Genomic DNA, 23,324 nt, shown 5'->3' with positions numbered 1-23,324 from the left:
CGATTCCTGCTTCAGGTGACTGTCTGTCTGGAGTTTGCACATTCTCCTGTGTCTGTGGCTTTTCTCCGGGTGCTCCGGTTTCCTCCCAAATCCAAAGATGTGCAGGTTAGGTGAAATGGCCATGCTAAATTACCCATCGTGTTAGGTGCAGTACTCAAGGGTAAGTATAGGGTAAGGGAATGGGGCTGGGTGGGTTCGTGTTTGGAGGGTTGGTGTGGACTTGTTGGGCCAAAGGGCCTGTTTCCACACTGTAGGGAATCTAATCTAATCCAAATGCGCAGGCTCGGAGTATTAGCCATGGGAACTGTGGAGTTACAGGGATAGGGTATGGGGGTAGACCTGGATGGGATGCTGTTCGGAAGGGCGGTGTGAACTTGATGGGCCGAATGGCCTGCTTTCATTCTGTGGGGATTTTGTGATTCAGTTGGACTCTTCAGAGCTTGGAAGACACTGCTCTGCAGCTAGACCGTTCATGAACGCATTATTAATAAACATTATTTCATGGTAACCTAGAAGACTAGCCTGAGTTTCTTTGTAGAATTGAGGAGCCCAAGCTAGAATATGTTGAGAGGGCGTTGGTAGTGTCCCTTCCTCAGAGGTTTAAGTCCCACTTGCTCCAGAGGTGTGTAATAATATCTGATTAGAAAGTATATCGAATATGTTGAGGAAAGAAGAGCCACACGTTGTTTTGGAAAATGAACTCCCCAGCAAAGGGTCAGGTGCCTTAGACACAGCCAGAAAGAAAAAGCAAAATCTGATTCCAGTTAATTTGATTCTGTCGTTTTCTGACTGTGAGTAAACCTTGTTGAAAAAAAATAAGTAAAAGGTTATCAATCCTGAAGAGGCTGTACCACACACTGAGCCTGGGGCTTTGTTACCCATGTTTCATCCGTTAAGGTAATTACTGCTTTCATTTCATTAATAATCTCGAGGGGTCTTGCAAGAGACAGTCAGGGGTTAATAATGATGAATGGAAGAAGAGGAGTTTGGGGATAGGGAGTCAAGAAAGAGCCTGTACATGAGAAGTATACAGTTAAACAGATTCTAGCTCAGAGAGGAATGTTTGATTTTGGGGACCACAATTCTAACTATTTTAGTCACCTAGGATCAGATAGTACCCCGATCCCAAATTTTAGACAGCCAGAGTCTGACTGTGCTCAGCCCCTACAATGTGCAGGATTGAATGAAGAGGAAATACAACGGAAGAAGGGACTGGCTGTCGAATAATAGTTCAGCCTGATGCAGCTACTGAAACAGCCCATGCCTACATGTGGTCAGATCTGGGCAATATTCCAACTTTGCTTGAGAGATTAGGAATGACATTCGCACCACATTCCTTCCTGGTAATGACCATCTCCAACAAAAGAGAATCAAACCATTACGCTTTTGATACCCGACAGCATTATCATCACTTACATATACATTATTGGCATCCTGAGTGTTGCTGCTGACTAGGAACTTAGCTGGACAGGCTATATAAATAGGTAAAAACAATGACTGCAGATGCTGGAAACCAGATTCTGGATTAGTGGTGCTGGAAGAGCACAGCAGTTCAGGCAGCATCCGAGGAGCAGTAAAATCGACGTTTCAGGCAAAAGCCCTAATACTCAAAGTCTAGGAATTCTCGGGAAAGTAACTCACTTCCTGACTGGCTAAAGCCTGTCCACCATCTACAAGGCATAAGTCAGGGGTGTGATGGAATTCTCCCCCGTTGCTTGGACGAGTGCAGTTCCAACAGCACTTGAGAAGCTTGATACCATCCAGGACAAAGCAGTGCACTCGATTGGCATACCATCTAAGCCTATAATAATCACTGCCTCCACAACTGACACACAATCTCATCAGTCTGTATCATCTACAAGATGCATTGCAGCAACTCATCTAGGCTCCGTTGATGTCACCTTCCAAATATATGACTACTACCACCAAGAAGGACAAGGGCAGCAGATACATGGGAACACCACCATCTGCAAGTTCCCTTTAGATCCACATACCATCCTTATTGGAAATATAATGATTTGGAGGAATCAATGTTGGACTGGATGGACAAAGTTAAAAATCACACAATGCCAGGTTATAGTCCAACCACCTTTTCCTCCGCTACATCGATGACTGTATCGGCGCTGCCTCGTGCTCCCACGAGGAGGTTGAACAGTTCATCAACTTTACTAACACCTTCCATCCCGACCGCAAATTCACCTGGACTGTCTCAGACTCCTCCCTCCCCTTCCTAGACCTTTCCATTTCTATCTCGGGCGACCGACTCAACACTGACATCTACTATAAACCGACTGACTCCCACAGCTACCTGGACTACACCTCCTCCCATCCTGCCCCCTGTAAAAACGCCATCCCATATTCCCAATTCCTTCGTCTCCACCGCATCTGCTCCCAGGAGGACCAGTTCCAACACCGTACAGCCCAGATGGCCTCCTTCTTCAAGGACCGCAGATTCCCCCCAGACGTGATCGACGATGCCCTCCACTGCATCTCCTCCACTTCCCGCTCCTCCGCCCTTGAGCCCTGCTCCTCCAACCGCCACCAAGACAGAACCCCACTGGTTCTCACCTACCACCCCACCAACCTCCGTATACAGCGTATCATCCGCCGTCATTTCCGCCACCTCCAAACGGACCCCACCACCAGGGATATATTTCCCTCCCCTCCCCTATCAGCGTTCCGCAAAGACCACTCCCTCCGTGACTCCCTCGTCAGGTCCACAACCACCACCAACCCAACCTCCACTCCTGGCACCTTCCCCTGCAACCGCAGGAAATGTAAAACTTGCGCCCACACCTCCTCCCTTACTTCTCTCCAAGGCCCCAAGGGATCCTTCCATATCCGCCACAAATTCACCTGCACCTCCAGACACATCATCTATTGCATCCGCTGCACCCGATGTGGCCTCCTCTATATTGGGGAGACAGGCTGCCTACTTGCGGAACGTTTCAGGGAACACCTCTGGGACACCCGGACCAACCAACCCAACCACCCCGTGGCTCAACACTTTAACTCTCCCTCCCACTCCACCGAGGACATGCAGGTCCTTGGACTTCTCCATCGGCAGAACGTAACAACACGACGGTTGGAGGAAGAGCGCCTCATCTTCCGCCTGGGAACCCTCCAACCACAAGGAATGAACTCAGATTTCTCCAGTTTCCTCATTTCCCCTCCCCCCACCTTGTCTCAGTCGGTTCCCTCAACTCAGCACCGCCCTCCTAACCTGCAATCTTCTTCCTGACCTCTCCGCCCCCACCCCACTCCGGCCTATCACCCTCACCTTGACCTCCTTCCACCTATCACATCTCCATCGCCCCTCTCCCAAGTCCCTCCTCCCTACCTTTTATCTTAACCTGCCTGGCACACTCTCCTCATTTCTGATGAAGGGCTCTGGCCCGAAACGTCGAATTTCCTGTTCCTTGGATGCTGCCTAACCTGCTGTGCTTTAACCAGCAACACATTTTCAGCTATAGTCCAACAGGTTTATTTGAAAGCACTGCTTCTCCATAAGGATGGAGTGGTTAAAGAAGGCAGCTCACCACTGTTTCTCAAGAGCAGCTAAGCACAGGCAATAAATGGTGGCCCAGCCAACAATACCCACATTCTATGAAAGAGTGAAAAAAAAATGAGGCAATCATTGAGGAAGGAATAATGAGATCTAAAGCAGAAACCTTGGACAGTAATTATGGTCTGTGGTTTAAAAAGCCTGCAAGCAGTTTAATAGAGTACAGAGATTCAGCTGTAAGAAATATTTCTGTACAACTGGCTTAAAATTTAATGCGTTTTTTCCCCCATGGAATCTGAAATTAAAGCTGTTAAATTCATTTAATAGAAGGTAAAGGAGAACTGATTCTGAAAACAGTATGCTTATTTTGTGCTGGTTTTGTCAGGTTAATACAATGGAATTGTGTTTGTTTTTAGATTCGATTCCGTACAATGTGGAAAAAGGCCCTTCGGCCCAACCAGTCCACACTGACCCTCTGAATTGTTGCTCCTGAAGCTGAAAATTGTGGATTTTATACCCTTCCCAAGATTTGATTATCTTAATTTTGTTTATTTATTCAGGGGATGTGGGTGCACTGATAATGCCTAGCCCTAGTTGTCTTTGAGAAGGAGGTGATGAGCTGCCTTCTTGAACCGCTGCAGTCCTTGAGAATGTAGGGACACACACAGTGCTGGTTGGGAGGGGGGTTTCAAAATTTTGACCCAACAACACTGAAGCAACAACAATATATTTCCAAGTCAGTATAGTGAGTGGCTTTGACGGGGACCTTGCAGTATCTATGGAATGTGGCACTCTTGGAGATTCATTCCCACTCAGAGCTGGTTTCCAGTTCCAGTGGTTTATGAAGTTTGTTTAAGTGAAAAGATACTTCCTGGCAGAGATGGCATCTTTCAGGATGAATAATAAACAGAGGCACAGCCAATCCTCTCAGGAGGCTATAAAACATCCCATGGAATCTTGGTGGGTACCCTCAACAATGTTGAGATCTCAACCAACATCAGTAAGTTGTCAGGATTCTGAAGAAAGATCCTAGACCTAAAGTGGAAACAGTTCGGAGAAGGTTTACTAGACTAATACCTGGAATGAGCAGTTGCGTTATGAGAAAAGGCTATACTGGCGAAGCCTGTATTCTCTAAAGTTTAGAAAAGCAAGAGGTTACTGAATTGAAACATATTAGAGCCTGAGGGAACTTGACTGGCTGATGTTGAAACATGTTTCCTCTTAAGGGAGAATCTAGAACCAGAGGTTACTGTTTAAAAATAAGGGGACACCTAATAAAAACAGGTTTGTCTCTCAGATGGATGTGAGTTTTTTGGAACTCCCTTCCTTAATTACAGGATCTTTAAGATTTTAAAGACACAGTTAGATAGATCCTCAATGACTGAGGGGATGATACAGCAACTGGGCTCTGCAGGAGTGGAGAGTTGAGGTTAAAATCAGATCAGCTGTGATCTTACTGTCCTGGGAGCGTTTGATGGGGACAACGCAGAGGAAGATTTACTTTTAGTTTAAAAGTGTAGCGTCACCTTAATTTCAGCAAACAAGGAAATGATTGTTTGGCTTCAAGAATTTGCATTTGCAAAATAACTTAACATAAAAATAACGTAGAAAACAATGTAAGTAATGTATAAATGGTAAGATTTCTACAAATAATTGCACCATGTGGCAAAATCCAGGTGTCCTTCATTTGCAGAATAAAAACAAAATGTCTAATACACTCTAGATGGTGGTGATTTAGTAGTAAAGAGACTGGACCAATACTCCAGAACCTCAGACTAATGTTCTGTAGACAGACGTTCAATCTCTTGGCTGATGGTGAAATTTGAATTGAATAAGAAATTAGCTCTGTGTAACACTCTCAATCGTCATAAAAACCTATCAGAGTTCATTAATGTCCTTTAGGGAAGGAAATGGCCATCCTTACCTGGTCTAGCCTACAGGTGGCTCCAGACCCACAGCAGTGTGGCGGACTCTTAACTGCCCTCTGGGCAGCAAACTTCCAACAAGGAAAGAGAAAATTAAAAAGAATCCAGTGGGAACCAGTTTCTATCTTATTTGAACTAATGGGATACTTTTCAATTATCTGAGGGCAGACTTAGAGAGGAGTAGGCCATTCAGCCTCCATGAGCCTGCTCGGCCATTCACTAAGATCGTGACTGACCCAATCACTCACTATTCTCACCTATCCACTTCCCATGACCTTTAACCCCTTGCTTATCAGGAATCTATCAACGTCTCCCTTTAAAATACTTAATGTTATAGGTGAAAGTCAGCGGTTCAAACAGTGCATTTTCCCGCAATACTGCCTGGATTTTATAATTTTTGCGGGGTGGGATTTGAACTCACAACTCTCTGACTTGGCGCTGAGCTTGCTACTGTGCCATTGATATACTGAGGCTGGTGGATGGTGGGAGAGTGGGGAGGGAAAGGGATTTGAGGTGTTTTTTGGATGTGAGTGGAGAGGACGGAGAAGGCTTAGGGAGGAGGGTGGACAGTGGGTGCCAGAGGATGTGAATCTCAGGTGTTAAGTTGATGAGGGTGTAATGGTGGGCTAACAGAAAGGTAATGCTGATGGTGCAAAGGGTGAGCAATATGAGAAGCAAGGGTATGTTTGTACCAAGAGTGCAGTGTGGCCCCAAACAGCCTGGCACGGGGTGGCACTGTGGGTGATGAAGAGGTAACAGTTTTTAGGAGCAGTGAGGGAAGACTTGACTTGTCCAACTTTGTATGCCGTTCTGGAGTTTTTAAACACCTGACCTGATCCCTCCAGCCCCCTCCTTCCTTCTTCTCTGATACTTTTATAATCAAGAAACAAAATTCTGAGAAGAGAATCAACGAGAATTTTCAGAAATAGTGTCACCAAGATTATTCTCCTGCTTGATGAGCAGTGCTTGGTGGCTCAGTGGTTAGCTCTGTTGCTTCACAGCACCAAGGACTCAGGTGTGAACCCAGCCTCGATGATGTAGAGTTTGCGTGTCATTCCTGTGTCTGCATAGGTTTCCTCTGGATGCTCTGGTTTTCTTCCACAGTCCAAACACGTGCAGGTTAGGTGGATTAGCCATAGGAAATTGCCCATAGTGTCCAGGGACATGCAGGTTGGATGGGTTGTCTATGATGGATGAGGGGTTATGGGAATTTGGGGTGGGTCTGGATGGGATGCTCTTGGGCAATCTGTGTGGCCTCGATGGGCCGAATGGACTGTTTCTGTACTGTAGGGATTCTGTGATTCTAAAAGTGGAGGAGATTAGCCATTATGTGCTCTGAGATTCCTGGCCAGAGATAGGACAGGACTGTTGGAGATACGAGGAGCTTCATTCAGTCTTGAAACTCTTGGGAGGTCATTAAAGCTCTTCCTGCACAAAGGCCAGATGCTGGAAGTGAATTCCTAGAGCTGGGAATCTCCTTGTGAGTGCGACTGAGTGTGAGTCTGTGCCTTTCACTGTGTGCAGTTAAGTACAGTATATGTGTGAGTTGTGATAGCTGTGTTTGTGGGTGAAGGTGTCATTGAACGTGTATAGATGTGCTGTGTAAATGGATAGTTCTGAGTGTGTATTGATAGGAGTAGCTGTAGGTTTGAGTGAGTGGGTGTAAGTGTGCACCGGCATGTGGATGTGTAGGTGGGAGTGTGTGTGTAGGTGTGTAAACAGGAGTATATGTAGGTCTTGGTGAGTGTGTCTAGATCTTTATGAATCGGGGTGTATGTTTATGTGTTAATGTGTAATAAACTATGAGTGAGGTTTTGCATGCATTAATGTGAACATAATGTGGTAATGAGTGTGTATATGTTAGTTATATATGTGGAGGAGTCTGTGCATTGTGTGTTTAGGTGTACATATTTGCGAATGTGTCTGTCAGTGTGTTTTAGTGTGTATAGATATGAGCATGTTTGAAGGTGTAAATGAGTGTGTGCAGACGAGTGTATGTGTAAGTCAGAGGGAGGCAGGCAGACTGAGCTGATGGAGAGGCTGGGTTGAAGTGTGAGCTGCTGAATCCACAGGCTGTCAGGGTGATGGTGAAGCTAATCAGTGACCAGAGCCAGTGGCTCTGTGTGTGATTCATTATCTACAGCAGCACTCGTCTGAAAGAATAATGGGAACTCTAATCGGAATAAAAAGGATATTGCGAAGGTCTTCAACAAAACTCATTACTGCTGTCCCTTCATTTCTGAATGTAGCTTGATGAGTTTATACAGTAAATGGTCAGGAAAGAAATCAACTCAACTTTAACCTGACTAATAGACAGGAAAGGTTAAGATCATCTGACAATGCATCAGTTCACTGTTTTTAGCTTGCTTGAATTCACACAGGGACAGGCTACCGTTCAAAAGACAGAGAGACGCCCAGTTTTAATGACCAATTTGTATTTCGACAAGCCCACAGGTTATTTTAAGCATTGACCTAACCAGGAGTTGTCAGGTTTGGAACCCACCGAGGGAATGCTGTTAAGGGGGTAAGGATAGCCTCTATCCAGGGCAGTGGAGATTGACCTTATCTCCCTATCTGCCCCTTTAGCCTCCACTCATCATGGAACCTTCATCCACTTCAGCCCTCAAAACATTAACTGTTAACAAGGCTGTTTTTGTACATACTGAGTATGTGGGTGGGTGTGTATGTGTGTTTGTGGATGGGTGTATCTGTGTGGGTGAGTGATGGGTAGATGCACATGGGTGTGAATGGTGGATGAGTGTGCACAGGGTGAATGTGATATTTGTGTTTGCGTGTGTGTGTTTGTATCTTAGGTTACAGAGATAGGGAGGGAGGTAGATGCTGGAGAAGGTTACAGAGATAGGGAGAGATGTAGGGACTGGAGGAGGTTACAGAGATAGGGAGGGATGTAGGAGGTGGTGGAGGTTACAGAGATAGGGAGGGATGTAGGAGGTGTAGAAGGTTACAGAGATAGGGAGGGATGTAGGGGCAGGAGGGGGTTACAGAGATAGGGATGTAGGGGCTGGAGGAGGTTATAGAGATAGGGATGTAGGGGCTGGAGGGGGAGTTACAGAGATAGGGAGGGATGTAGGGGCTGGAGGAGGTTACAGAGAAAGTGAGGGATGTAGGGGCTGGAGGGGGTCACAGAGATACGGAGGGATGTACGGGCTGGAGGGGGGTTACAGAGATAGGGAGGGATGTAGGGGCTGGAGGAGGTTACAGAGGTAAGGAGCGGTGTATGAGCTGGAGGAGGTTACAGAGATAGGGAGAAGTGTAGGAGCTGGAGTAGGTTACAGAGATAGGGAGGGGTGTAGGGCCAGGAGGTGGTTACAGACATATGGAGGGCTGTAAGGGCTGGAGGAAGTTATAAAGATAGGGAAGCATGTAGGGGATAGAGGATGTTTATATGGATAGGAAAGTGTGTAGGGTCTGGAAAAGGTTACAGATATAACGGGGTGTGCAAACGAAAGGAGGCTACAGAGAAACAATGAATTGTAAGGACTGGAGGAGGTCGCAAAGTGAGAGGGTTAGGGGCTGGAGGATGTTACAGAGTTAGGGAGAGGTTTGGGCTGGAGAATGTTACAGAGTTAGGGAGAGGTTTGGGCTGGTGGATGTTACAGGGTTAGGAGAGGTTTGGGCTGGAGGATGTTACAGAGTTAGGGAGAGGTTTGGGCTAGAGAATGTTACAGAGTGAGGGAGAGGTTTGGGCTGGTGGATGTTACAGGGTTAGGAGAGGTTTGGGCTGGAGGATGTTACAGAGTTAGGGAGAGGTTTGGGCTAGAGGATGTTACAGAGTTAGGGAGAGGTTTGGGCTAGAGGATGTTACAGAGTTAGGGAGAGGTTTGGGATGGAGGATGTTACAGAGTGAGGGAGAGGTTTGGGATAGAGGATGTTACAGAGTTAGGGAGAGGTTTGGGCTGGAGAATGTTACAGAGTGAGGGAGAGGTTTGGGATGGAGGATGTTACAGAGTGAGGGAGAGGTTTGGGCTGGAGGATGTTCAGAGTGAGGGAGAGGTTTGGGATGGAGGATGTTCAGAGTGAGGGAGAGGTTTGGGATAGAGAATGTTACAGAGTTAGGGAGAGGTTTGGGCCGGAGGATGTTACGGAGTTAGGGAGAGGTTTGGGATGGAGGATGTTACAGAGTTAGGGAGAGGTTTGGGATGGAGGATGTTACAGAGTGAGGGAGAGGTTTGGGCTAGAGGATGTTCCTGAGTTAGGGAGAGGTTTGGGATGGAGAATGTTACAGAGTTAGGGAGAGGTTTGGGATGGAGGATGTTACAGAGTGAGGGAGAGGTTTGGGCTAGAGGATGTTCCTGAGTTAGGGAGAGGTTTGGGATGGAGGATGTTACAGAGTTAGGGAGAGGTTTGGGATGGAGGATGTTACAGAGTTAGGGAGAGGTTTGGGATGGAGGAAGTTACAGAGTTAGGGAGAGGTTTGGGCTAGAGGATGTTACAGAGTTAGGGAGAGGTTTGGGATAGAGGATGTTACAGAGTTAGGGAGAGGTTTGGGATAGAGGATGTTACAGAGTTAAGGAGAGGTTTGGGTTAGAGGATGTTACAGAGTTAGGGAGAGGTTTGGGCAGGAGGATGTTACAGAGTTAGGGAGAGGTTTGGGCTGGTGGATGTTACAGAGTTAGGGAGAGGTTTGGGATGGAGGATGTTACAGAGTGAGGGAGAGGTTTGGGATGGAGGATGTTACAGAGTTAGGGAGAGGTTTGGGCAGGAGGATGTTACAGAGTTAGGGAGAGGTTTGGGATGGAGGATGTTACAGAGTTAGGGAGAGGTCTGGGCTAGAGGATGTTATCGAGATGGGGAGGTTGTTGGGCCTGGAGAATTCTTAGGGGATTTGAAAATACAGTATTAATGTGAAGAGGTGCTTTTCTCTTGTGGGAGAGTCTAAGATAAGAGGGCATGATCTTAGAATAAGACAGACATGAGGAGGAATATTTTCTCTACAAGGGTAGTGAATCTGTGCAGGCCTTTACTGCAGAGGGCTGTCGAGGCTAGGCCATTGAATGTATTCAAGTCTGGAGAGGGTGCAAAGGAAATTCACCAGGGTGTTGCGTGGAATTGAAAGTGTCAGTTAGGAGGAGTGACAGAATAGGCTGGGTTTGGTTTCCGTGGAGCAGAGGAGGCCAAGGGAGGAATCTGATTAAGCTATACTAAATTATGAGAGGTACAGATAAGATCAGAAGGCATATTTTCACAGAGGAAAGAAATTTCACTCAGAGAGTGGTAGAAATACGGAATCTGTTGCCTGAGAGGGTGGTAGATGCAGGTACTCTCATAATATTTAAGAAGCATCTGGATGACCATGTAAGATGCCAGGGCACAGTTGGCTATGGCAGATAAATGGGATTAGTATAGAGTCACAGAGCCATACAGCACAGAGACAGGCTCTTCGGTCCAACTTGTTTGTGCTGACCAAGTTTCCCAAACAAAACTAGTCCCATTTCCCTGCTTTTGGCCCATATCCCTCTAAACCTTTCCTGTACATGTACCTGTCCAAATGAACTTTAAATATTGTAACTGTACCTGCATCTACCACTTCCTTCTGGCAGTTTATTCTACATACAAACCACCCTCTGTCTTATAAAAATTGCTCTTTTAAATCTTTCTCCTGTCACCTTAAAAGTATGCCCCCTTTTTTTGAACTCACCCATCCTAGGGAAAAACATCTTTGTTGTTCACTCTAGCTATGCCCTTCATGATTTTATAAACTTCTATAAGGTCACCCCTTACATTGCAGTTAAAAAAGTCCCTGCCTATCCAGCCCGTCTTTATAACTCAAACCCTCCAATCCCAGTAACATCCTGGTAAGTCTTTTCTGACCCCTCTCTAATTTAATAATATCTTTCCTGTAGCAGGCTGACCAGAACTGTACACAGTACACAGTGGGCTGAAGGACCTTTGTCTATGCTGTATGACTCTGTGACTAAGATAAACATATTTTTAATCAGTATGGAGAAAAGACAGGAAAGTGGAGTAGAGGATTCTCAGATCAGCCATGACCTCATGGAATAGCGGAGCAAACTTGATGGGCTGAGTGGCCTACTTATGCTCCATATCTTAAAATCTTCTTGCTGTGGATCTAGAGTCATATGTAAGTTAGACTGGGTAACGATGGCAGATTTTGTTTTCTCTCTAAAGGGCATTAGCGAACCAGATGAATTCATATTACAATAGATGCAGATTTTCATTGAATTTATGTTTCACCATCTACCCTAGTGTTATTCGAACCCATATCCCCAGAACATTTGTCTGCAATTCTGGGTTATTAGTCCAGTAACATGACTACTGTTCCATTCCCTCTCCATGTCATCTAGCCTCTAGGAATGTGTCCAGCTAGACCTGAGAACACACAGGAAGGGTGTTTCCGAGTGAGACCTCTTTTCCTGGAGTTCCGGGCTGCCTTGAGCCTCCTCGGCACAGGCCGCTGGGTGGATCGCTGTGGGATTGATCTGTCATTTTCTCTGCTGCTTCCTCCCTTCTTGCCCAGGGTTCAGCCCCCAGACTGAAGTTACAGGATGACCTGAGCAGGCTGAGCATTTGCTACCCTCTGGTGGTCATTTATAAAGCTACAGTTTCTACATATGTGAGCAATACAAGTAGGATTTAAGACATGGGGATTTGTTAGCTCAGTTGGCTGGATGCCTGATCTGTAAGAGAGCGTGATACCAACAGTGCAGGTTCTGAGGTAACCATCTTCTCAATCTCTTTCCTTGCCTGAGGTGTGGTGACCCTCAGGTTAGAGCAACACCAATCATCTTTCTTCAATGAGAAAGTGAGACAATGTCTACTTTACTGAGACTGTTCAAAGTGTACTTCATTGACTCTAAAGGGTTTTGGGGTGTCCTGTACTGTATGAAATGGTCATGTCAGTGTAATTCTTTTTTTTAATATCCAGAAGTGCTTTTACACGCAACTGAACATTTTATTTCCATCACCAAACCTATTAACCACCATCAGTAAATCATCTGTGTTTCCCGTAAATTGATCATTTTACATGCAAAGCCTACGATGGAGATGTAGTGAGAGGGGGAGGTGTCTAAGTTAAATGGACTTGGAAGGGGATGAATGCAAGTCTTTCCTTTTCTGTTCAATACCATAAAGGTGTGACACACAGCCAAGTAAATGAGGCAGGCAAACAGATGAGCCTGTGAAACAGGAGTAGGCTACAGGCTGGAGGGTGTTACATACAGATTAATACAGGCTGGAGGATGTTAACATATAGAGTAACACAGGCTGGAGGGTGTTACACACAGAATAACACAATCTGGAGGGTGTTACACACAGAGTAACACAATCTGGAGGGTGTTACACACACAGAGTAACACAGTCTGGAGGGTGTTACACACAGAGTAACACAATCTGGAGGGTGTTACACACAGAGTAACACAGTCTGGAGGGTGTTACACACAGAGTAACACAGTCTGGAGGGTGTTACACACACAGAGTAACACAGTCTGGAGGGTGTTACACACATAGTAACACAGGCTGGAGGGTGTTACATACCGCGTAACACAGGCTGGAGGGTGTTACACACACACTAACGCAGCATGGAGGGTGTTACACAGAGTAACACACGCTGGAGTGTGTTACACACAGAGTAACACAGGCTGGAGGGTGTTACATACCGAGTAACACAGTCTGAGAGCTGGTACAACTAGACACGTAGGTTCTCACGCTCTCTTTCCATTTATTCCTCGCGATGTTCTTTATTCAGGCATTGTTGGAGGTGTTATTCAGAATGTCCCATCCCTTGCACTGGTTAACCTCAGAGAGTCTGTGTTGGTGCCTGGAGCTCGGCATCCGAGGCTGAGTGTGAAGTTATTTCTGACTGCCTGCAGGATTAAGAATTGATGGAGAATGAAGATGTGTTTGAGCGGTGTGCGTGTGTGTCGGGGGGGGGGGGGGGGGGGGGGTGTAGGGTTCCTCTCTCCCACCTCACAATGGGAGTGTTGGATCACAGTGGGGTCTCAAACTCTCCATTGACATCACAAGGGGTTTGGGTGGCAGTGGAGAATGATGTTTGGGGAGCTATTGGATGGGGTTAGGAAATAATTTTGTTGTCCTCCATTGTCATTAATAACCTTACAAAGAGCAAGGGCCTCTGTCTGTGCCCAGCCACATCCCGACAGTGGAGAGATTTCCAATTGTTTGTAATTTGTTTTTGAAAGCTAAAGGCCGTGCAACTAAAATGGATCCTCCCAAAAATCCTGGTAAGTTCAAGCCTGAGAAGCATTAGTGCTAGCATTAACTACCTGCCGATTCATAACTCACATGGCCTGCTCTTCCATGCCCTTTTCCTGTCTGACTCCTGTCCCCGACTTCCTGATCCTCTTCCTTCCCCGGACAGTACAGTCACACAGTGAAATGGAAATAAGTTGCATTTGTATGGCACCTCTCACATTCTCCAGATGTTCCAAAATACATTACAGCCAATGGAAACATTTGGAAGTGTGGTCTCTGTTGTGATGTGGGAGAGCCGGCAGTCACAGCTGTGCACAGGAAGCTCCCACAAACAGCAAAGCAATAATGACCAAATTATCCTTCCTTCAGGTATTTGGTTGAAAGGTTAGGCAAGGCATGTGCACACAAACTCACATATGCATACAAGCACATACACTGGGCACATCCACACAAGCACATACACATGCACAAAGAGAAATACGCACACATGTGCACATCAAAACACACTTAGGCACATGCACATGGGTACATACAAATGTATGTACACAAAGAGACATTTATTCAAGAGACACATGTTCATGTGTCTACATGCGTGTACACAAGCACACACTCATATTTTTGTGTCTCTGCACATGCACACACTCACATGCACGCAGAAATGCACACACATGATCACAGATGTTCACATGCTCATGTTTGTACATTCTTCTTGTGTACGCACATGCATCTTTACCTGTATACACATACTGACACATATATACACTCTCTCATGCTCACATTTGCATGTATGCACAGACACAAGTATAGACACACACGCTGATTTGTATACATGCACACACATACAGATGCACATAAAACCGGTCCTTCAGTGTGAATTTCACAAACACCATTATGAAACTGATTTGTGTCCTTCCCAGATAACGCCCAGAGTATCGACCCAGGGGAAACATCCAGAATGCATTTCAATCTCCTCAGTGAGACCATCAATGCCACCAAAACCGGCCGGTCTACCATCTTTAAGTCAGCGTAGGTACAGAGGAATGTTCATGCAGATGTGCTTCATGTTGCAATCTAATGTCCCCCACTAGCTGTGTCTAATCCCTCCAGCAGCAGAGTCGTAAGTGAAAAGCAATGCTTTAGACAAGTCTAGGTAGAATTTGGAGTGTGTTGCAACCCCAGTCAATGTTCAGTTATGTCCCTGAGAGAGAGGGGACTGAGAGACACCAGTCAGTGCGCAGATATCTTTCTGAGAGAGAAGGGACTGAGAGACACCAATCAGTGCGCAGATATCCCCCGAGAGAGAGTACCCTGAGAGATACCAAGTAAAAAATCACACAACACCAGGCTATAGTCTAACAGGTTTATTTGGAAGCATGAGTTTTCAGAGCGTTGCTCCTTCAACCATCTGATGCTAGTGCTTCCAAATAAACCTGTTGGAATATAACATAGTGTTAGGCAAAAGTGAGGACTGCAGATGTTGGAAACCAGAGTTTAGATCAGAGTGGTGCTGGCAAAGCACAACAGGTCAGGCAGCATCCGAGAAGCAGGAAAATCGACATTTCAGGCAAAAGCCCTTCATCAGGAATAGAGACAGGAAACCTCCAGGGTGGAGAACTTCTTCAAGGTAGGCATCCTTGCAAGAGGATTCGCAGTAAGGTTAAAATTAACTAGGCAAAAGTGAGGATTGCAGATGCTGGAAACCAGAGTTTAGATCAGAGATCAGATCTATAACTTAGTGTTGTATGACTTTTAACTTCATACACCCCAGTCCGACGCCAGCACCTCCAAATCATGAGAGACACCAGTCAGTGAACAGATGTCTCCCTGAGAGAGGGGTAACTGAAAGACACCGGTCAGTATACAGATACCTCCCTGAGAGAGGGGTAACTGTGAAAGACCAGTGAGCATGCAGTTATCTCCTGAGTAAGGGGGGACCGAGAGACACCAATCAGTATATAGAGATCTGCCTGAGAGAGGGTATCTGAGAGATATCATTCAGTATGCAGATATTTCTTGAGAGAGAGGGGACTGAGAGACACCAATCAGTATACAAAGATCTCCCTGAGAGAGGGGGAGCACTGAGAGACACCTGTCAGTGTGACAGAGATCTCCCTGAGAGAGAGGGGGCACTGGGAGACTCCAGTTAGTGTACAAATACGTCCCTAAAGAGACTGGATACAGAGAAACTCCTGCTAGAGTGCTGAACTTTGTTAAACATCATTTTACAATATTGTATTTTGTGGTGCCTACAATAGGAAGAAACATTTGAAGCAATTCATTTCCAAATACGAATCTTTGGATACGGAAATGCCAGGAATTCGAAAGTTTCAGGATACGCCTCAGTCACAGCCGTTGACCATTTGTGTGGAATGCCCGGTAAATATTCAATCCTCTCTCAGTTACTCAGGTCTTCAGGGACCTCGCGACTCCATCTTGCATCATGAAGTCACCTTCGTTTTGTCATCTCCTGTTTCTTTACGTTTCTATGAAATTGTGTTTTCATTCTCCTTCCCCCCCCCACCCCCCCGTCTGTCTGATAGCAACGTTCGGAACCTCTCCTTAGAAGTTCAATGCTCTGTCCTGTCACCTTGCACTTTTATTTTCCCCTAATTTCCCATCCCATCTCGTATCGACCATCCTTTTGGGATAGGAGCTCCTGGTCATTACCACTCACTGTTTTATAAAACCTCCCTCACATTCCTCCTGTCTCAGCTGAACACTTTAAAGCTGTTATTGGAATACTTTTTAAGACCATAAGAAATAAGAAGAGGTGTTGGCTGTTTGGCCCCCTCAAGTCTGCTCCGCCAATCAATCGGATCGTGGCTGATCCGACATTCCTCACGTCCACCTTCCTGCAATTACTCCATAACGCTGGATTCCCCTACCGTGAACGGTCATGACCTGCATATCTTTTCCCATATGATGATCGAGAATCTACCTCTCTCATATCATTTCTTTAACTTGTCTAAACCTGTCTTAATCTTGTACACGGAGGAGAAAGTGAGGTGTGCAGATGCTGGAGTATCAGAGCTGAAAATGTGTTGCTGGAAAAGCGCTGCAGGTCAGGCAGCATCCGAGGAGCAGAAATGTCTCCACACTTGAACCGTTCAAAGCATGTTTTCTGCTTGCTTTTGCTTTCACAGGGGCAATGTTCCTGATTCACTCTTGAGAATGCAGACAGCCCAGTCCTGTAGACAGAGAGAGAGCTCAGACACACCAATGGGGACCTGTGTTTCCAACCCTTCTGTGGTACTAAAGCTTTAAGGACAGAATTGTAGGAATTTTCTCCACAACAAGGTCTCGACCAACCAGAGTCAACTTGCGAACCTATCTGCAAACTGTACTCATTGTCCTATGAATGGTCAAGCTGATTTGAAATGTTGCGTTCTTGCATCTGTCCTGATCAAGCTCAAGACAAAAAGATTCAGAGACAGAAAATAAAATCCAGCAGACACTAAATATCTGAAGCGAAAACAGAAATTGCTGGAGAAACTCAGCAGATCCGGCAGCATACACGGAGAGAGAAACAGAATTAACATTTCAGATTCAGTGACCCTTCTTCAGAACTTCAATTAACTCCCTTTCTCTCTCTCTCTCTCTCTCTCTCTCTCTACATAACGCTGCCAAAGCTGCTGAGTTTCTCCAACCATTTCTGTTTTAGCTTCAGAAAGTTGTTGCTCTTTTCGGCCAGATTCAAGAACAGTTGAATTTTGCTGCAAGTTTTATAGAACATGATTTGAAAAACGTGTGCTTTTAGTTTAATTTTCTTTGTGATTCCTGTCTGTTGACTGCTCTAATTATTGGAAGCTAAAGTGAAAAAATAAAGGAGGTTTGGTTAACAGTCAAGTGTCAGCCAATCAGGTTATGGTTCGCCTTCCGAATGGGAAGGTAGGCACGAAGATGATGGATCGGTTAGGTGGCCAATGACAGGATTGTGGCACCTCCACATCAGGATTATGGGAAGCAGGGTCATATGGAGTAAGGAGGTTGGACTGGGGCTGACATGATGAAATCTCCAGGAATCAGTGTGGTTAGAGTTGGCAACTCAGAGTTTGATGGGGACAGTGTAGAGGTAGTTTTGCTTTCAGTTTTAAAAAGTAGAGAGCGCTTTACTTTATATCTAACCCAGCTCTACCTGTCTTGGGGGTATTGGATGGGAGCTGTGTAGCGTGGGCTTTACTTTCAGGTTAAAGTTATAAGGAGCTTTAATTTCAGTTCTAAAAGAGTAGAGAGAGCTTTACTGTGTGTCTAGCCCTACACTTCCCTGATGAAGGGCTTTTGCCTGAAATGTCGATTTTCCTACTCCTCGGATGCTGCCTGACCTGCTGTGCTTTTCCAGTACCACATTCTCGACTCTGATCTCCAGCATCTGCAGTACTCACTTTTGCCTAGCCCTACACTGTACCTATCCTGGGAGTGTTTGATGGGGATAGTGTTGAGGAAATTTTACTTTCAGTTTAAAAGAGGAGAGTTGACAAACCCTGCAGTGTCCCAGCTGAGGGGACTTAGTTCAGTTGTATCAACATTGCAGGAAGTCAGTTCTGGGAACCCCCTCAGCAGTGACTAAACAACAACACGCTCACTGCTGTTAGTAAACAGTCAGGTTGATGAGAGTTAATTGCCATTTTAAGTGCTAATTATCTGTGGAATTCCTATCATTAGGGGAAAGGTGGAAATGTGGATGTAGTTTCTGCTTTGCTGACTATTCACACTTATAATTCAGAAAAAATAAAGCAGTCACAAAAAAATTATTAAAATAAAACAAAGAGCTGTTGGATGCTGGAAATCTGAAACAAAAGTAGGAATTACTGGAGAAACTCAGGAGCTCTGGCAGCATCTATGGACAGAAAGCAGAGTGACCATTTCTGAAGAAAGATTATTGGACTCATAATATTAAATCTGCTTTCTGTCCACAGATGCTGCTAGAGCTCCTGAGTTTCTCCAGTAATTTCTGCTTTTGTTCCAGATTTCCAGAATCCAACAGCTCTTTGTTTTATTAGCTGCTTTCCCTTGTTTCAACTCTTCCCTCTTGTCCTGGAGTCATGCTGGGCCACACATCCACAGCACTGTCTGGTACCCCCTTCCACACCGACATCATCTCAGTCAGTGCATGGCATGAGCTGTTCGACCATGGGGGACTGGGATGGTCAGGTGCATTCACCTTTGCCTCTCCATTGCTTCCTCCACATGGTCTGGAGGCATGACAGGGCTGGTTGGGAATGGAAACTCGAGACAACCCGTCCTCAGTACCGTGCTGGCCAGGCGTCTGACATGAACTGTGTTGCCCTGGATGGAGCCCATGCCTCATAAGCCGGGAGCTGTATCACTGTGGCGTTGATACACCCAAACTGCTTATGTCCGCTTGCAGCCATGACTGTTTAGCTTCATTTTCGAGGCACAATGGAAAACTATGATACAGCGCCTTTCACAATCTCAAGATACCTTCTGGCCAATTAAATACATCACTGAAGTGTCAGCATTGCTAAAACTTGGCAGCAAGTCCCACAAACAGTGATGTGATAATGACCAGATCCTCTGCTTCTTTTTAGGGTGATATAGTTTGAAGGATAACTGTCTGTTTTAGGACACTTGGAAGAACTCCCCTGCTTTGCACAATGTCAGGCGAATCTTTCAGAACCGCCTGATGGAACAGACGCGCCCACAGTGTACTGTTCTATTTGAAAGATGTCATCTCTGACAGTGCAGCATTCTCTGAGTGCTGGATTCAATCCTCAGATCTCTGCCGTGGGACTTGAATGCACAACTTTCTGCCTCTGAGTCTGGACTGCTCCCTACCATATCATGGTGTAGCCTCTAGGGTTGTTTGGCAAGAGCAGTCTTCGCTGTTGGAAAGAGCCAAGATGGGACTTGACATCTGTCAAGTGTTCCAGGCCAGTCTCAGGTTGCTAATTTCCCAGGATTGCTCCTGAGGGTGCCAAGAATCAGAGGGTAATCTCCCAGGAACCCGACTTGCAAGAGAAAATTTAAAGGACCATTAAAAAATGTGCTTATTTTCCATTATATTCATAAAATTATTGAAGGTGAATAAAGAGACTTCTTTTGATCATAGGTCAAAAATCATCTGATCAGGGAACAGAGAATCTGTTGGGTGTCCAGCTGGAGGGAGAGTTGGGAATGGGCAGGAAGTTACATGCTGAAATATGGCCAAACAGGAGTTGGCAACCATTGGAAACTGAGGGTGAGGCCTTGCTCATTGCTCACCCTGTTCCTTCCAGCCTGACTTGGATCTGACACACCAGGACATCATGACAGCAGCGGAGAGTATCCTTCCTAATGCCTTTGCGCTTGGGAAAATCACCAGCATCCAGTTCGAAAATGTGAATGTCATCTGTGGCTCGTCGGGCCTGAAGAACAGGTAAGGTGGAAGGATAGGGCTGGGATGAGGGGTATTGGGGTGAGGGTGGAGGCCACTACCACCGCCTGACACCTTTCCAAGGCGGCTCAGGTGTCAGCACAAAGCTTCGGTTTGGATGGGGAGGAGACTAGGGAGTGGGTCAAAGGGATGTTTGAGAGGATGGTGGGTGAGGCTGCCCTTACCCCATCTCAGGAATGACTCTCACGTGCAAAACGGGTAAACACTGGCACTCTGAGGGCACCTGCAGAAGGACAATTGTGCGGGACTACGAAGCCTTGATAGCTGAATAACCAGATAATGGGTTTGTTAGGGATGTGGTGGGGTGTGGGCATTGGAAGGAAAAGGTTATTACTTGCTGCACAGGCCACTTGGAGTGGGTATTGAAGAGTGACTGAAGCTCAGGACTCACACAGTTGCCACCCAGCCCTGCTCCCCATTCCCTCTACAATTCCCTATCTCCAAAGGGGAATGATCTCCCATTCAATTCATTCCATGATCCTTTCCATGACCCACTCCCTCTCTGTCCTGAGAAAGTAGCTCAACTTTTGGATATACCAGCTACTCTCTTGTTAAAGCAAAGAGCAACATCCCTGTTTGAGTTTCTGTTCTATATTCTGTTGGTTGGTATGTACCAGACTTTTTACCTTCACACCGTGAAGAACAACAGCTTCCATTTGATTTCAGCTGACAGGCAGTGACAGAGAGCTCTTGTGGTGCAGTGATAATGCCTCTACCTCTGAGCCAGGAGGCCTGGACTCAAGACCCACTTTCTTCAGAGTTAAAAGATCACAACACCAGGTTATAGTCCAACAGGATTAATTGGAAGCACTAGCTTTCGGAGCGCTGCTCCTTCATCAGGGACAATCACCTGATGAAGGAGCGTCACTCCGAAAGGTAGTGTTTCCAATTAAACCTGATGGACTATAATCGGGTGTTGTGTGATTTTTAACTTTGTACACCCCAGTCCAACACCGGCATCTCCAAATCACTTTCTCTGTGTACTAAATCTCTGGACTGGTTGCTTAAAGAACATTTGTAGGATCTGATGGGTCAGTTTAAACTAAGTCACTGGACAGTCTGTACGAAGCTTTGTAAAGCAGCCCCTCGGGTAAGTGTCTTCCCCACCCCGGTCAAGTGTATTTTATAGCAAAGTCATTTCAAACACAGACTTAACTATTTGCAAGAACAGATCAGCTCTTTAAGTTACTTCTTGTCTGAGCTACCCATTACAGAAAAGGAAATACATCCTCACTGGGATGTATTCTGTATTGGTACCTAAGGATGTTTAACACCATGGCTGCAAGGTGATAAACACCAGGGTTTCTTGTCAGCAACACAGGATCATAGGGCTTAGGAATGTAAGAGTCAAAGTAGGCTATTCAGCCCTTCCAGGCTGCTTGTCCTGCATTCCTCGCCCTGTACACCTCATTCAATGAGATCAGGTTCTAGTCTCAGCTCCATTTGCCTGTCTGTCCCCACCTCCTCCCCACAAGAGGGAGATGGAGTTCTGGTGGTAATGCCACTGGACTAGTAATCCAGAACCCCAGGTCAATGTTAAGGTGACACAGGTTTGAATCCCACTGTGGCAGAGAGTGAGATTTGAACTTGATAATATTTTTTTAAAATTTGGAATAAAAAGCTAGCCCAAAGGCGACCAGTGCAGATTGTCGTAAAACCCCATCTGGGTCACTAATGTCCTTAAGGGAAGGAAATCTCCTGTCTTTACCCGGTCTGGCCAACACTCGACTCCAGACCCACAGTGCTCTGGGTAATTAGACCCAGCCAGTGATGTCCACATCCCATGATGAAATAAAACAAAACTTCAATCAAAAATCTGTAATAAATGTAAAGACCCAGGCTTCATGTCCATCTGAGGAAGAGAGTTCAACTCCCAGACCACAGCCCTCAGAGAAAGGAGTTCGCATCTCTTAAACTGTGCCCCTGCTTTTAGTCTCCCTGCTAAAGGAAACATCCTCTAATATCCACTCTATCCGGTTCCTTTCGCATGTTGCAATAAGATAGAATTTCTGCTGTGTGGAACAGGCCCATCGAGTCCACATCGACCCTCCGAAGAGCATCCCACCCAGACTCACACCTCTATCCTATCCCTGTAACCCTGCATTTCCCATGGCTCACTCACCTTGCCTGCACATCCATGGACACTATGGGCAATGTAGCATAGACAATCCACCTAACCTGCACATCTTTGGACTCTCATTAGATGTCCTGTCATTCTTCTAAAACTCCAGTGGAAAAGGGCCTAAACTGTTCAGCCTTTTTAGAATGGGAAGCTTAATGAGTCAGTTAAAGCCACAGCCTCTTCAGTGAGGCTACCGCTTGGCAGTAAGGCAGTCCTCTCCAGTAATTCACCAACTGGACTGATTGTTGTCCCCCACACAGTATCAATTTCTGACCCCCCCCATCCTTCCCACTTTTGACCCTGAGACAAAATCTCAAAATCCATAGGCAGCATTCCACACTGCATTTTCCCACTGAACACTTCCGAAGCAGGGATATCGGTCAGTTTCCAGTGGAGGGAATGTCAGAGAACCTTAGAGGAGAACATTCAAAGACCACCAAAACTATTGACTTGGTCACCACTCGATTGTTGATCATGGGAGCTAACTGTGAAAATGCATTTCCTACACAACAGCATTGACTACACTTTAAAAGGCACTCGTGCTGCAAAGCGCTCTGGAATGCCCTGAGGTCGAGTAACATGGAATGGGAATTAAAGTTCTCCTTTCCCTGATTACAGGTGGCTGATAAATATTTCGGATTTCCAAACGAGAAGTTTGTTCCTCAATTCTGGACTGGTCATTAAGAAGATGTACATGGCAGTGCAGCGTTACGATGACCTCTTGATGGAGGACTACAAACTTCACCTCCGCAGGGCGATGGCACAGAAGAAAGTCCTGGAGACACTGAATGAGACAGCGAATCTGGGAGTGAAATCCAGGTAGACACCAGAGTGACTCTGGGCTTGGGGAGGGTGGTCGCTGACAGCGGGTGGGAAAAACATGCCTCATTTGCTGCTAGGTATAAAAACAATAAACATTGTAAAATAAATAAATTATTGTTCTTCTTTTTTACACGTTGCCCTGTCTTTTTATTCACATCAGTGTTGAGGAATTTCAGTTTCATCAAGAGGAGAAGGTGAGCCACTCTGTTCACAAACCCCTTCCCAAAATGACAGGAGAGCTGCAACCTAGTTACTGTTAAACATCTGATACAGAGTAAAGCTCCTTCTACATTCTCACCATCAAAGAACAGGCTTGCCCTCAGAGTAAAGCACCCCCCCAACTCATTTAAACTGAAAGTAAAG

General features: G+C 45.8%; 1 protein-coding gene across 1 annotated transcript; it reads left to right on the top strand.

The window, feature by feature from the left end:
• Nucleotides 1-13,630: 13,630 nt before the first annotated feature.
• LOC132831204 (putative uncharacterized protein C19orf81) lies at nt 13,631-22,962 on the top strand. Its single transcript, XM_060849217.1, has 5 exons — nt 13,631-13,652; nt 14,541-14,649; nt 15,879-15,999; nt 19,860-19,999; nt 22,758-22,962. Exons 1-5 carry the CDS (start codon nt 13,631-13,633, stop codon nt 22,960-22,962), a joined length of 597 nt encoding a protein of 198 aa, XP_060705200.1.
• The last annotated feature ends 362 nt before the right edge of the window (nt 22,963-23,324 follow it).

This window comes from Hemiscyllium ocellatum, chromosome 33 (genome assembly GCF_020745735.1).
Source record: "Hemiscyllium ocellatum isolate sHemOce1 chromosome 33, sHemOce1.pat.X.cur, whole genome shotgun sequence".
NCBI classification, from domain to species: domain Eukaryota; kingdom Metazoa; phylum Chordata; class Chondrichthyes; order Orectolobiformes; family Hemiscylliidae; genus Hemiscyllium; species Hemiscyllium ocellatum.
Note: the sequence above shows the minus strand (reverse complement) of the source record. Positions and strands in the feature narration are given on the sequence as shown.